This window comes from Acomys minous, assembly GCF_964271855.1.
Source record: "Acomys minous genome assembly, chromosome: 9".
NCBI lineage: Eukaryota > Metazoa > Chordata > Mammalia > Rodentia > Muridae > Acomys > Acomys minous.
The window spans coordinates 84,145,967-84,159,219 of record NC_140490.1 but is presented as its reverse complement, the minus strand read 5'-3'; the positions used below and the strand labels follow the sequence as shown (position 1 = coordinate 84,159,219).

The window sequence follows — 13,253 nt, the reverse complement described above, 5'->3', positions numbered from 1 at the left end:
AGCCTTGCTGTGGCCTGGCCACGCCCCAGCCTCCCACGGGGGGATTCTAGGCTGGGGCTCTACTCCTGAACCAGCATACCGTGTGTCATTGTGTTGTGTGGAGTTTGTGGTGGGCAGGTTTTGGGAGATGCTCAGCTTCCCAGCAGCCCTCCCGGAGTGCAGGCTTGGGGTTTGCTGTTGCCGCAGCACAACTGATGAAATGTTGGACTCCGAGCTGCTACTCTTTCCCGTGAGCTACATCCCTCTTGTTTTTCTTCTGTTGTAGCCGAGGCTGGCCTTATACTACTGATCTTTCCACCCCCACCTCTGGAGTGCTGGGATGATAGGCATGTACCACTGATAGGCAAGCTCTTTGACTTTGTCTTTTGAGGGAGAGTTGCTGTGTAGCCCGGGCTAGCCTGGAACTGTTTCCCAAATGCTAGGATGATAGTCATGTCCCCCTGCATAGAGCCCAAGCCACTGAGTGTGCAGTCTCCGCTTGCACACTTCCCTTCTTGGTCACTGGAATTCAGACCTATTCCTGGTATTGGCACCTGGGTGCTGTTTTCCATTTCTAAGTGACATTCCTGGGGTCCTCCTTATCTCCTGACAGGCCCAGCGATTTATCTTATCCAGGCCAGCAGGCGTTGTCGGGGAGAGAGTGCTTTACATTCTTGGGTGGTGACATGGCTGATTGGTACTTGGCCTCAGCTGCTACCTTGAAAGAGGCAGCCTGAGCAGTCTGGGTGAAGCAAGGGCTGCTGGTCACCAATGGAAACTCACTCCCAATGCTGCCACCCCTGGCTGGTGACTGGAGTTGTCAGAAACGGGGCCAATCCTTAGGAATGTCCCTGCTCACTGAGTGTCCCTGCCCAGCCGTCTGCTGGTCCTCTGGATCTGGGTCTCAGGCACCATCCATCCAGGGCAGGCAGCGTGTACACCTGTGGTTAAGGGCAGAACCTTGAGTTCAGGGAGCCTCGTTTAATAATTCTGGATGACAGTGACTTTTGAAAGTGTTTGCATTTCTTTGCCTTTTTGAGATGGGGTCTCATGTAGGCCAGGCTGGCCTTGAACTGGTGATCCTCCTGACTCAGTCTCTCCAGTGCTGAGATGATAGGCATGCACCATCATTTCAGTTTAGGCTGTGCCGCAGATGGAACCCAGAGCTGCTTCCTACAAGCTCAGCAAGCATTCTACAAACTCAGTTCCAGCCCCTGTGTCTTTTTGTTTCGTTTTGTTTTTTAAGACAGGGTTTCTCTGTAACAGTCCTATCTGTCCTGGACTCTGTAGACTAGGCTGTCCTTGAACTCAGAGATCCACCTGCCTCTGCCGTACTGGGACTAAAGACATGATACCACCACACCCAGCTTGTGTCTTTTTATAAAGATAACTTCATGTGTGTGTGTGTGGCTTGTGCAGCGTGTGCGTGTCACCATATGCATGTGATGGTCAAAGGACAACTTGAAAGCATCCGCTCTCTCCTACCATGTGGATTCTGCAGTTCACTCTGGTCTGGCTGTGAGGCAAGGGCTGTTACCTGCTGAGTTCTCACCACCTTGTACTAGCCTATGCTGGCCTCAGGCCTATAGCATCCTTGGCCTCCTGAGCACAGGGGAGACCAGCATGCACCGCCACACCCACCATCAGTTTTATTCCTTTGTCTCCAAAGTGCTTGGCTTATTGTTGCCCATGCTCACTTGCTGGGTCTCGCGGATTCAGAAGTCCGCAGAACCTGTGCCTTTCTGGGAATGATCTGTTGCTGCCTCGTATGAGACCCAGCAAACGCCAGCTTCCTCTTGGTTTCTGATGCTCCAAAATCCAGACTGGCTGTAGCGGTAGCTTCTCAGGTAGGCCTTCCAGGAACGGGAGTCCCAGCCATTGGCCATCCCCTAGCCTCTCCCTTTTCCTGTTTTGATGCTAGCTCAGCCAGGCCCGGAGACAGGGCATGATGTCTTAATCCCAGCTGAAACAGAGATGGATGGGTGCCCTTTCCAGTCCCTATCAGCCCCACATGGCCCACACTCCAGTCCAGGACCTGTAACAGGGCTCTTCCTGGGGCCTTCTGCACTTCTTCCACTGACAGCAGGTGGGGTGGGGACACAGGTCAGTAGCCAGCCCTGGGCTTGCTTCTGGCTGATGGTATGACACTCAATAAATCAGGGATATCAGAGGGGTCAGAAATGGGTCTATGGAATGTCTGGGTGGGTGAGCCATCAATTCTTAGGGGTGAGGATGTGGGGACAAGGTGGGTGGGGCCCTAGTGGCTTCCCCTGGCCACGATGCTGGCGGTGAATTTAATCCCCAGGATAGGCAGGGAATAAATTGAGGGCACCAGGGACACTGACTCCTCAGCATCCTGGGAGCTGCCTGTCCCAATGGCCGCAGGAAGACGTCCAGTCATGTTTCTGCTACTACTGTGCTTTCACCTGGGCCTCGGCTGGGTTGCTGGTGCTCAGGAGGCACCTGTGGCAGATGAGCTCTCCCCTGAGGAGACAGCAGAGCCTGGAGGCACCTGGAAGCTGCATCAGGGTAAGAATTCCGGGGGCCTCTGGGCTCCCCATTCCCCACTCTCGAAGCTCTCACTCTGCTTCATAATCCTGTTCTTCCCTGCACTAGGTAACAAGCACGTCCGCCTTCCGAGAGCCCCAGATGCTCCATGCCGGCTGTGGAGTCTGACCCTGCCGGTGGCTGAGCTGGGCCTGGGCTATGCCTCAGAGGAGAAGGTCATCTTCCGATACTGTGCCGGCAGCTGTCCCCGAGAGGCCTGGACCCAGCACAGCCTGGTGCTGGCCCGGCTACGAGGGCAGGGTCGAGCCCACGGCCAACCCTGCTGCCAGGCCACCAGCTATGCCGATGTGACCTTCCTCGACGATCGTCACCGTTGGCAGCGGCTGCCTCAGCTCTCAGCTGCTGCTTGTGGCTGTGGTGGCTGAAGGTGGCTAGCCCTGTGTCTCACAATCACAAGCATGAAGCAGCCTGGGCTTTGACAGGCTCAGGTGACACTAGACACTTGCATAGGTGAAGATAAGACGTGAAGGGACCTGGGGCTGGCTGTCGGCAATGAATGCAATAAAAGAAATGCTCCCACGGCCTTAAGAGGATGTGTGATGTGTGCCAGCCCACCCTGGCAGCACTGGGCTGGGAGTTCTGGGACCTCCAGCGTCTCTTCAGAGTCTCAGCCCTGGCATGGAAATTTGAAGATGGCCACGGCATTCCTTTTCCTACTTTATTTACACATTCAGAGGATGGGTGCAGAGGTCAGCAGGCTGGGGGTGGGCCTTCTGGCCTTCCTGGGCCCATCCCCTCAGGGAGGGAACGGCAGATCACCGATATGCGTCGGCCCCGGGGGACCCGGCGCTCCCCAAAAAATGATTCTTCATCTCGAAGGATCTCATGGGAGAAATCGTAGCGGGCTGAACCCCTGTAAGAAGAGACAGGCTGAGTGGGTAGGTGGAGAGACATCTTGTCCCTCTACAGAGTGGTGCTGATGCTGTCCTCTGCTGCAGGAGCAGAGACAAGGTGTTAGAAACACCTGGCCTCAGCTGGGGGTTTCTAGGCTAGGCCGTACCTTAGGATGTAGAGGGAACCTGGCTCCAGCAACAGTTCCAGCCACTGCTCAGGTTCCTGGGTGTGCACCAGCTTCATAACACTTGGGGACAGCAGGGAAAGGCCAGCAATGGTGGATCCACAGAACTGGAAAGGGTACAGTGTGTGTGTGGGGGGGGGGGCGGTCAGGCTCAGATCTGCCCTCCTGCCCACCCACATCCTGACATGGAATTCTGAGGGACTGCCTTCTGCCCACCTTGACACTGTCAACGTGGGGCTTGATGTAGCCTCGGGGTTCTAAGTCCAACACATGGACCAGGGACAGTAGAGTCTGGTCAGGGCCAAAGGCGGCTGCCTGGACCCGCTGCAGGATGGCCTGGCTTGCATCAGACCAGCGCGATTTCTCTGTCTCCCTGAAGCCGTGGATGGCCTGCACAGAGAGCTCAGGTCACGACTGGAACATCCAGAACAAGGAAAGGAAGCACAAAGGGGCAGGCAGGCAATCCTCCCAGCTTTAACTCTCAGGCCAGCCTTTAAACTGGCTCAGCGAGGTCTAATTCCTGGTGACTACCTCAAGTATTGCGTGTTTCAGTCTTCAGTCTCAACTCGATCCCCCTCAAGACCCTAGTGAGACCCCAACTGCTGGAACTCCTCTCAGAGTTCGCTTTCTACTACTAATCTTGTCACCCCTCAGCTTCAGAACCTCATGTCTGAAGTGACCTCCTTCCCCTCACTGCCCATACCTTGGTACCCGCCAAAGCTCTCCCTTTGATTCCAGGTGCAGCCTCACCACAGCTCTGGGTCCCAGCAAAGTCATTTGCTCCCACTGGAATACTGCACTGCTCAATCCCCATGAGCTCAACCCTCTGGTTCCTTGCCGGGCTCTGGTCCCTTACCCTCCTTTAAGTCCCACCCGTATCATCCCAGCTGCCAGCCCTTCCCCTGGACTCAGCTCTGGCATCAAGATCAGCCCTGCCCCTTAGAACGAGCCGACCTCTGTCCCTCCCGAGCTGCCCAGCACCCACATCCCACACCAGAGCAGCCAGTCCCCCCCCCCCGCCGACTCCCACGTCCCATCCAAACCTGCCCCAAACACACCGTCCCCAGTCTAGCACAGCCTGATGAGCTCCCCGCCCCTTCGCCGGCGTCCCAGTAGGGGTACTTCTCACTCTACGCCCCGCCCACTCACTGTCCTAGTGGGCGTTCCCGTAGCGCTCCGCCCCGGTCCCGCCCACTCACCGCGTCCCAGTGGTCGTACTCGTACCGCCGGCGCCGCAGCTGGGGCTCCAGTTCTCGTGTCAGCGTGTCCTCCTCCGCCTGGCTCAGGAAGCCGGGCCGCACCACGGCCTCGTTGCGCAGGCGGCTCAGCACGGCAGGGTCCGAGCCACGCACCCAACCGAATCCAGAAAGCGACCGCAGCGCAAGTCTCCCGCTGCCGGCCATCTTCAGGGGACGGCCCGAGCCACGCCCCCACAGGCCATTGGCTGGGCTGCGCTGCATCCGCCAGCTATTGGCTCTCCCGCTCGCTCTGAGCCCGCCTCCTCTCCCGCGCTACTGGACACAAGAACGCATTCACATCCTATTAGCTGTGTCTACTGATGGTCCAGCCTCTCGGCCCTGAGCAAGGTACACTAGGTGGAGGGGTGTGGATTGCGGACGAACCCAGGCTCAGGGTCACATGGGGCAAAGCGAAGGGTAGAGGTTTCCTATCGCTTGTCACACAGCACACCCTGGTGGACAGAGGAGGATAACAACTCCAAGGTCAGCCCTTGAGTTTGAGGCCCGCAGAATAAAATTAAGACTTCAAACAAATCAAGACCCATTAATACAACCCGCACCTCAAATGTTGTGAATTAAAATGAAAAAAAAAAGTTTATTTCCACACCACTCTAATAAAATAGCATCTGGCTGGGGGTGGTGGCGCATGCCTTTAATCTCAGCACTCGGGAGGCAGAGGCAGGTGGATTGCTGTGAGTTCGGGGCCAGCCTGGTCTACAAAGCGAGTCTAGGACAGCCACGGCTACACAGAGAAACCCTGTCTCGAAAAATCTAAATTAATAATAGTAATAACAAATTAATAAAAATAAGATAGCATCTGGGTCCAGGAAGATGGCTCAGCAGGATGGCTTTGGCTTGATCCCCAAGACCCCACCCCCCCACGCACAGTGCAACCAGAAAAGCGACTCCTGCAAGTCGTCCTCTGACCAGAGGACAGGGGTTCTCTGTGTAGCCTTGGCTGTCCTGGAACTCTCTCTGTAGACCAGGTTGGCCTGAACTCAAAGAAATCCACCTGCCTCTGCCTCACGAGTGTTGAGATTAAAGTGTGCGCCACCATGCCTGGTGCTAGCTTGGTTTATACCATTAGTTCCATGACAGCCAGGGCCACACAAAAGAAATAGTCACCAACAGACCAAACAACAGCAAAAAAAAAAAAGGGTTGTTGACTTAAGAAGTGGTTTGTCGGGCTGGAGAGATGGCTCAGAGGTTAACAACACTGCCTGTTCTTCCAAAGGTCCTGAGTTCAATTCCCAGCAACTAAATGGTGGCTCACAACCATCTACATTGTGATCTGACACCCTCTTCTGGCATGCAGGTATACATGCACGTAGAACACTGTATACATAATAAATAGATCTTTTTAAAGAAGAAAAGTGGTTTGTCAGGGTGAGATGCGCCAGGTGTCTTAGAGAAGTAACTGAAGGTTCTTCAGACAAGGGGACAAAGACCACAAAGATTTAATTTAAAATCACAGTGTCTCAGGCAAGCTGTCCTCCTGCTTTGAGTGCAGCCTCAATCTCCATCCCCTCCAGGGGCCCCTCTGGGCCCAGCAGAGGAAGTGTAGGCAGTCCTCCGTCTGTTTCCACGCTCCTGGAGAAGACGTCAGGCCCTCAGGTGCTTGCTGGGGCAGGAGGATCAGTTGGTGCTGGAGGAGTCTCCTTCTGTACCAGTTCTGGCTCATCCTCGCCGTCCTGAGGTGGGTGGACCAAGACCTTGTCCAAGATGCCAAACTCTTGGGCCTCCATGGGGCTCATGTAGCGGTCCCTCTCCATGGCTGACTCTGGGGGGGAAGCAGTATATGTGGGTAAGTGCAGAGACGTGGGATGATTTGTGAAGTTACAAGGTTGGGGCCCCTACCGTGGGATCTGCGCGCCCTTATTTAAGAAAAGAAAGAGGGTTGGAGAGATGGCTCAGCGGCTAAGAGCACTGTCTACTCTTCTGGCGGTCCTGAGTTCAATTACTGGCAAACACATAGTGGCTCACAACCATCTACAATCTGATTGATGCCCTCTTCTGGCATGCAGGTGTACATGCAAATAGAGTACTCGTGTATATATAAAATAAATGTAAAAAGAATCTACAAAGAAAGAAAGAGCTGGGCGTGATGGTGCACACCTTTATTCTCAGCACCCAGGAGGTAGAGGCAAGTGGAGCTCTGTGAGTTCCAGTCCAGCCTGGCCTACAAATGAGTCCCAGAACACACAGAAACCCTGTCTCAAAACAAAACAAAACAGAACAAAACAAAACACCAGCTTGGACTACATACCAAGATCCTATCTTAAAAGAAAAAGAGGCCAGGCGTAGTAGTGCACACCTTTAATCCCAGCACTGGGAGGCAGAGGCAGGCAGATCGCTGTGAGTTCGAGGCCAGCCTGGTCTACAAAGCAAGTCCAGGACAGCCAAGGATACACAGAGAAACCCTGACTTCAAAACAAAACAAAACAAAACAAACCCCAAACAAACAAACAAACCAAGAAAGAGAGGCGTTCAACTGGAAGAGCATTTGCCTAGCTAGCGCCCACGGAGCGCAGGTGCCCACCCTCGAACCACCTGTACTTCCAGTGAACCAAAGGTGACGCCATCAGCATCTGGAGTTGAAGTCATCTTTGGTGACACAGAGACATCACCTTCCAGGCACCAGCTACTTCCTGCTTCCAGCCCACAATGCTTTTATTCTGGCTCCCCAAGTTAGCATGTACCCTGACAATTCTTCCCCATGGGGCTTGGCCTTCTCTGTGTCTCAGTTTCCCCAGCAGTTTTTTTTTTTTTTAATTCCTTTCCTTCTTTTCCTTTCTTTTTCCATTTTTTTTTTCAAGACAGGGTTTCTCTGTGTAGCCTTGGCTGTCCTAGAGTCACTCTGTAGACCAGGCTGGCCTCAAACTTAGAGAGATCTGCCTGCCTGTGCCTCCTTGAGTGCTGGGGTTAAAGGCGTGTGCTACCACTGTGGGGCGTGTTGAAATAAGCCTTATGGAAGCCCATAGAGAACGGCGCGTGGGGTGTCAGCGGCCTCTAAGGCTCCTCGAAAGATCCTGGTCCACATGGTGTGACAGTGATGGTAATTAAGGGGCAATCACACTCCTCGTGCTGGTGGACCTTCCCAATAGCCCCTGGGGAATGGATGTCTTGGAAGATACAGATGTAGTCATGACCACAGACCATCAAGCCTTTCATGACGATGGCACTGTAAAAGATAAATTATATTTGAGGCACCCCTCCCCCCATTCTAAGGGCTACTGTTTCAACAGGATTCCAATTCCCCCTAAAACTGATAGGGAATTCTGATAGGCCTGTGTGGGTGGATCAGTAGTCAGTAAGGGGAGAAGAACACTGGAATTGCTTGAACTAGTACAAGAACAACCTGACTGTCCTTGGAATTCTCCTGTCTTTGTTATAAAAAAAAAAAGTCAGGCAAATTTAGATTTCTCTGTGACCTCAGCTCTACCAAGGCTCCTATGCAGGTGATGGGGGCCCCTCCCCCCCCCCCCCCGGCGGCCTCCTTCATTTATCTGCCATCCATCATGGATGCTGTCTTGTCACCGTAGATATTAAAAAAAAATTTTTTTCTCTATTTTGCTACACCCACAGGACAAAGATTTGCCTTCTCTGTGCCTGTAATAATAGAACACCCATGAGCAGATATCAGCGGAAGGTACTGGATGAAAAATAGTCCCACTGTTTGTCAGATTTCTGTGGGGGGGCTATTAAAGAGGGGGCCAGTGACTGTTATGTGATCTGTTACATGGATTTCTTTTTCTTTTTTTTTTTTTTTTGGTTTTTTGAGACAAGGTTTCTCTGTGTAGCCTTGGCTGTCCTACACTCACTTTGTAGACCAGGCTGGCCTCGAACTCACAGCGATCTGCCTGCCTCTGCCTCCCAAGTGCTGGGATTAAAGGCGTGCGCCACCACACCCAGCTCCGTTACATGGATATTTTGATCGGTCACCGGGAGCAACAAACTGTCCAGCTCAAGCCCCAGGATCTCTCTCCTGCTGTGAGAGCAGCTGGGCTTCACGCTGCAGCTGAAAAGGAACAAACCCAAGAACTGTTATCTGTTTTGGGGTACACGGTTACTTGCGATGCTACTAGGCCCCAAAAGCTAGTTCTTTCCCATACCCCCCATGCTGGCTTCCATGGAGACCTTTTGGGGAACCTGGCACGGATCAGACCTTGCCTTCCTGTTACCACAGGACTGCTCACCCACCTCTTTCTCCTGCTTCCTGGTGCCACACAGCCAGAGGAGATTGTAGCCATTACAGAGGAGGTGAAACCGGCTTTACAGGATGTTAATGCAGGCCTTCACCAAGCCCTCTCACATCGGTTTGATCCTGCTATTGAGGTCCAGGGCTTTGTGATGCCCACGCAGGGATTCCCTGCTGGATTTCCAACTGCCCAATACATTTTGTTTCTTTGTTTTTCAAGATAGAGTTTCTCCGTGTGTGTGTGTGTGTGTGTGTGTGTGTGTGTGTGTGTGTGTGTGTGTGTGTGTGTCACAGGCAGCAGGGAGACTCTACTGGCATCCTTGCAGCATGTATGCTGGAAAAACACCCATATACATACAGTAAAAAATAGGCCGGGCGTGGTGGCGCACACTTTTAAGCCCAGCACTTGGGAGGCAGAGGCAGGTGGATCGCTGTGAGTTCAAGGCCAACCTGATCTACAGAGTGAGTCTAGGACAGCCAAGGCTACACAGGGAAACCCTGTCTTGGAAAAAAAAGGAGAAGAAGGAGGAGGGAGAGGAGGAGGAGAAAGAGGAAAAGAAAAGAAAAAGAAAAAAGGAAGAAGAGAAAGAAATGCATCATTAAGGCACATGCCCAGCCCTCACTGAGGAACCCTAGGTGACGGCTCCACCCCTGACCACACTCCCAGCCCCTCGCTGGGAGGGGGTTTGCCACACCCCTCGCCTTTAGAGACACTTTTGGCTAAGAGCTTTAGCAGGAGCCACAGGCACAGAGCATTTGTGGGTTAGGCATCCCACTGGCCACCCGCCAGGGCCTGGAGTAACCACACAGACATGGTGGGAAAGCCCCAGTTCAGGACAAAGCTGGCACACCGGGTATGCTGTGTGCTGCTGGGTGCTTACCGATCACCTGCAGGCTCTGCTTGGTGTGCTTGGCGTAGATGTTGTACAGCTGCTTTTTCAGCTTCATGATCTCCTCTGCCTGGATGGCTATGTCTGTGGCTTGGCCCTGACGTACAGTGAGTTAAGGAAGAGGATAAAGCCTCAGGAGACAGCAGGGCGAGGGGGCAGCCCGGTGCTACAGCCCGGTAGTTCCCGAGTGTAGCTTCTCCCCGTTGGTCTGTTTTTACTTACTTTTCTTTTCGTTTTGTTTTGAGACAGGGTCTCTTTACATAGCTCTGGCTGTCTAGGAACTTACTCTGTAGACTAGGCTGGTCCTGAAACTCAAGAGATCAGCCTGCCTCTGCCTCCTGAGTCCTGGGATTAAAGGCATGCACTACCACACCTGGCTCTGTTTTTGTTTTTTATCCTTTCCAGTGTTTGAGATGGAGCCCAGGGCCTTGCCTGTGCTTGGCAAACATTCTACTCCTCAGCCATGAAAACACCTCTCTCAAAGCAGTGGCGTCAGGAGGCTGAGGCAGGAGCATCTCAGTCAGTTAGAGGCTCTGGGAAAGCTAAGGCTGTATGGTAAGACCATAGACCATGCCTCCAGCAAACAAAAAGCAGTGTCCCTTGGGTCCTGATTCCCACACGTGATCCCTGCAGAATGTGCACTCACCCTGGCTCCTCCAGAGGGCTGGTGGATCATAATCCTGGAATTGGGCAGCGAGTGGCGCATGCCAGGGCTGCCAGCGGCGAGGAGCAGGGAGCCCATGCTGGCGGCCTGCCCGACACACCATGTGCAGATAGGGTTCAGAATGTACTGCATTGTGTCATAGATGGCCAGGCCCGCAGTCACCACGCCACCTGCAGGCAGTGGCACAAGTCAGGGCCCAGTGGGCAAGCCACAAGTACAAATGTCATTAGGGGGTAGGGGATGACAGAAATGAGAGGAGGGAGGGGTAACAACAGTCCTTCCTTCAGAATCAGCCACGGTCACACATGGGACAACACGCACAATTTTTAAAAAAAATCAAAAGGCCCTGTGAGCCACCTCCCGGCTGTGTGTCACCATACAGAACCAGCTCTCTGAGGCACAGGTGCCCTACGTTGAGTAGATCCTTACCTTTCATGTGGAGCTTTGGTGAGAAGAGAGACACTGTGCACTACGTAGGACGTTCTGTGAAAGTGCCTGCCTGACAGTGCCCATTCAAAACTGCCCATCCTTGGGCTGCTGAGAAGCAACAGCCAGCAAGGGTGCTTGCCGCCAAGCCTGACAAACTGAGTTCAATTCCCGGGACTCACATGATGGAAGGAGAGAACTGACTCCATACACACACATGGTGACACACACACCATAAATAAATGTAACTCTAATATTTTTCTTTAAAATCAGCTATTTCTGCGGAAGTGTGGTAGCTCTGCCATCCCAGCTAAAGCGAGCGGCTCAGGTGGGACCATAGAAGAGAATCTGGGCTGTAGAGTGAAAACAATTTATTTTCCCCTTAATCTGGCTACTCTCAAAGCTGGGAGACTGCGAGGTACCTGCTACACAAGCATGTGGACCTGAGTTTGGATACCCAGTACTCACAAAACGCGTGCAGCACATACCCAAGGCTGGGGAGGTGGACACAGGAAGGTTCTTAGGCTCGCTGACAGGCTAGACTTGCACACTTGGAAGGTTCCAGGCCAGTGAAAGACCCTTCTGGAGTGATTTTAATTAATTAATCCCCCATACACAGGGTCTTTCTGTGTAACCCTGGCTGTCCTGGAACTCACTTATGTAGACCAGGCTGGCATCAAACTCAGAGATCCCCCTGCCTCTGCCTCCCAAGTGCTGGGATTAAAGGCGTGGGCCACCACTGCCTAGCTAAAAATGTTACATTTCTTTCTATTTTGTTTTTTGAGCAGAGTTTCTCTGGGTAGCCCTGGCTGTCCTGGAATTTACTATGTAGACCAGGCTGGCCTCAAACTAGAAGATCTGCCTGCCTCGGCCTTCCAAGTGCAAGAAGAATTAAAAGCTGTGCACCACCGTGCCCTGCTTTGAGCAGTTCTAGAGTTTAGATTCTATAGACAGAGAAGGAAGTGCTGACCCCAGGTCTCCACTCCCGGGCCAGGCCCTGCTCACCTGGGCTATTGATGTACATATGGATGGGTTTCTTGTTGCTTTCAGACTGTAAGAACAGCAGCTGGGCGATGACCAGGCTGGCAACGCTGTCATCAATCTGCAGGTGGGGAGAGCAGAGAGGTATCCCCCAAGTTGAAGGTGGGATAAGGCAGAGGTTTAAGGAGCTGGGGCCCTGGGAACCAGGAATTTCAGGCTTAGGAAGTGATGGCCAGAATGTCCCAGTCAGTGGAAGACAGTAAGAGGACAGGACTGGTTTAGTTGGTAGAGTCCTTGCCTATCATGCACAAGACCCTGGGTTCAAGCACGGCCTAAGCCTGGAATGGTGGTATTGTTTCTCTGTGTTAGTCTTGGCTGTCCTGGACTCACTTTGTAGACCAGGCTGGCCTTGAACTCAGGGATCTGCCTGCCTCTGAATGCTAGGTTAAAGGTGTGAGCCACCAGCCCGGGCAGCCTTGAATTCCATTTCCAGCACTACATAAACCTGGTGTGGTGTTATATACCCTTAATCCCAGGCTTAAATGTTATGTCAGCTACATAGATAGGGTGTTCAAGACTAGCCTGGGACCCTGTCTCAGAAGATGACATTAGCTGACAGCAGCTATAGTGGTGATAAGGCACACTTTTGACACCCCAACATTTGGGAAGCTGAGGCAGGAAGATGGCAAGGTGGAGGCTAGCCTGGACTACAGAGCGAAAGTTTGACTCAAATGAAAAAAGAATGTTTAAGCCAGAGATTAGGGTCTAGGAGGTCACCAGGGGGTTAGGAAGGCTGAGGGGTGAAGGGGCGAAGGGGCGGGGCACACGTCACACTGCTTGACAAGGGGAGAACTGTTGGGAGAGACAGCAAGGTGTCTCACCGGACCCATGACGCAGACGATGCGCTCCCGCAACAGCCTTGAGTATATGTCATAAGCCCGCTCGCCTCGACCCTGGTGGGAAAAGAACAGCGGTGAAAAGTCAGCGCCCCTAGCACGCTCACCAACTACAAGCCTCCGCGCCACGTCCCCACCAGGCCCCCCGTACCGTCTGCTCTACAACTATGGGAATGAGCGGGAAAGCCCGCGTTGCAGTTCCATGCAGGCTTCTCTGCAGGGGTGAGCCGCTCCCAGCAGTCCATGGCGGGGAGAAACGCACAGCTAGGCGAGACAAGGCAGTACGGCATCCGCCCGCAGCCACTCGGGCCTCCCCCAGCAGTACTCGGGGCCACATGCCGCCGCGCGCACCGGCTTGGCTTCCGGAACTACAACTCCTGGCGTGCTTTGCGGGA

The 13,253-nt window shown here is 53.3% G+C and overlaps 3 protein-coding genes across 4 annotated transcripts; 1 reads left to right on the top strand and 2 right to left on the bottom strand.

The window, feature by feature from the left end:
• The first annotated feature begins 107 nt into the window (after positions 1–107).
• PSPN (persephin) lies at positions 108–3,057 on the top strand. Its single transcript, XM_084796135.1, has 2 exons — positions 108–2,508; positions 2,596–3,057. The coding sequence occupies exons 1-2, from the start codon at positions 2,355–2,357 to the stop codon at positions 2,910–2,912; spliced, it is 471 nt and encodes a 156-aa protein (XP_084652261.1). The 5' UTR covers positions 108–2,354; the 3' UTR covers positions 2,913–3,057.
• A 134-nt stretch (positions 3,058–3,191) lies between these two features.
• Positions 3,192–5,010, bottom strand: ALKBH7 (alkB homolog 7). 2 transcript variants are annotated; one of them, XM_084796130.1, is made up of 4 exons: positions 4,765–5,010; positions 3,782–3,955; positions 3,548–3,672; positions 3,192–3,400 (listed from the first exon to the last, which is right to left on the bottom strand). In XM_084796130.1, exons 1-4 carry the CDS (start codon positions 4,966–4,968, stop codon positions 3,238–3,240), a joined length of 666 nt encoding a protein of 221 aa, XP_084652256.1. In that variant the 5' UTR covers positions 4,969–5,010; the 3' UTR covers positions 3,192–3,237. The 2 variants fall into 2 exon arrangements, with proteins under 2 accessions (XP_084652256.1, XP_084652257.1); XM_084796131.1 differs by lacking the exon at positions 4,765–5,010 and adding an exon at positions 4,269–4,519.
• A 1,234-nt stretch (positions 5,011–6,244) lies between these two features.
• Positions 6,245–13,248, bottom strand: CLPP (caseinolytic mitochondrial matrix peptidase proteolytic subunit). Its single transcript, XM_084795116.1, has 6 exons — positions 13,010–13,248; positions 12,844–12,915; positions 11,987–12,083; positions 10,538–10,725; positions 9,883–9,988; positions 6,245–6,583 (listed from the first exon to the last, which is right to left on the bottom strand). Exons 1-6 carry the CDS (start codon positions 13,193–13,195, stop codon positions 6,414–6,416), a joined length of 819 nt encoding a protein of 272 aa, XP_084651242.1. The 5' UTR covers positions 13,196–13,248; the 3' UTR covers positions 6,245–6,413.
• Positions 13,249–13,253: the final 5 nt, after the last annotated feature.